Source organism: Phytophthora parasitica (genome assembly GCF_000247585.1).
Source record: "Phytophthora parasitica INRA-310 unplaced genomic scaffold supercont2.16, whole genome shotgun sequence".
NCBI lineage: Eukaryota > Oomycota > Peronosporomycetes > Peronosporales > Peronosporaceae > Phytophthora > Phytophthora nicotianae.
Window position 1 is genome coordinate 999,265 of NW_008649002.1, and position 1,136 is coordinate 1,000,400.

At 49.6% G+C, this 1,136-nt stretch overlaps 1 protein-coding gene across 1 annotated transcript; it reads right to left on the reverse strand.

The window, feature by feature from the left end:
- Positions 1-136: 136 nt before the first annotated feature.
- Positions 137-413, reverse strand: PPTG_22438 (hypothetical protein; the record flags this gene model as incomplete). The annotated part of the gene is made up of 2 exons (XM_008903848.1): positions 137-225; positions 362-413. The coding sequence occupies 2 exons, from the start codon at positions 411-413 to the stop codon at positions 137-139; spliced, it is 141 nt and encodes a 46-aa protein (XP_008902096.1).
- Between the last annotated feature and the right edge of the window lie 723 nt (positions 414-1,136).

A 1,136-nucleotide genomic window follows, 5' to 3' on the forward strand; every position in this document is an offset into this window, starting at 1 on the left:
CCTCTGTACAACCTCACCAGTACTTGGAGATCTCGAGCTGTTGGCCGAACGCGTTGGAACGGTGGGATCAGAAGAAGATTCTTTTGTGGAAGGTGACATTGGTGCCAACTCCAAATTCTCCCATACAGGCACGCTCTTAATCTCCGCTGTTTTCTTTGACGACTTCGCCCTCCCAATTGGGTCCTTCTTCGCCTTCTTCCTGACAACCCGACGGTAGCGATCGCGCTGCAAAGCGTTCTGACGGTCACAATGCTTAGCGCAGAGACAGTGTCGCTCTCCGTTCTTCTTGTAGGTCCTCTCATTGCTGCAATGTCCTGGCTACTGGCATTGCTCCTGGACGAAGTACATGGGGCTCTCTTACAGGTCTCTTTCGGCATCTGATCCACGAATACAGCCCCCACGTAACACGACATGATTGTTAGAGTGTAAGGACAGTAAGAACTTTCGCTGTAGATGTTTACCCTCTTCGCAAGGAACCACTCGAGAGTGCGAAATGTCGGTGTTCTCGTAAGACACAACCGCTTCTCAAAGTGAGAATTTCACCCTATCTGTTTACATATGCTGTTTGGGGACGGTACCGAAAATATTTTTTTTTACTATATTTTTCAGTATTGGCCCCTCAGCAACCGTGGCGACCAATCGCCATGAGAATGTTGGCAGCTTGCTGCCATACTTGTGATATTTAAGGTTTAGCCCGATTAAAACCCGGGCACAACTGATAGTATCAAGCCAGAGGTCTTTATTAAGGTAGAGGGCAATATTATCGAAGTCTATTTTCGGAGCCTATTCTCAAAGTCTACTCATCTACGACTGTAATATCGTCGGACGCATCGCTCAAAGCGAATAGGTTGAACTGATCATCGTCCACACCGCTTTCTTCATTGCTTCACATCTCGCGAAATTTTGGCCGAAGACGTTGTGGTTAGCAATAGCCATTGAGTTGGATCCGAAGCAAAGCCAGCAGCTCCTACCCTACGTTGAATTCCCCGTCCAGAGTCTTTACTGCCAGACACCGCACGCCGCCTTAAAACCCAGCCCACCGTACTACTCGTCCGTTCAGCTGTAGCCCTTCGGTAGTGCGTCCACCACCGACTCGTTCACCACGCGCTCGTCTCAGGGCTTGTGCTCACCGATGC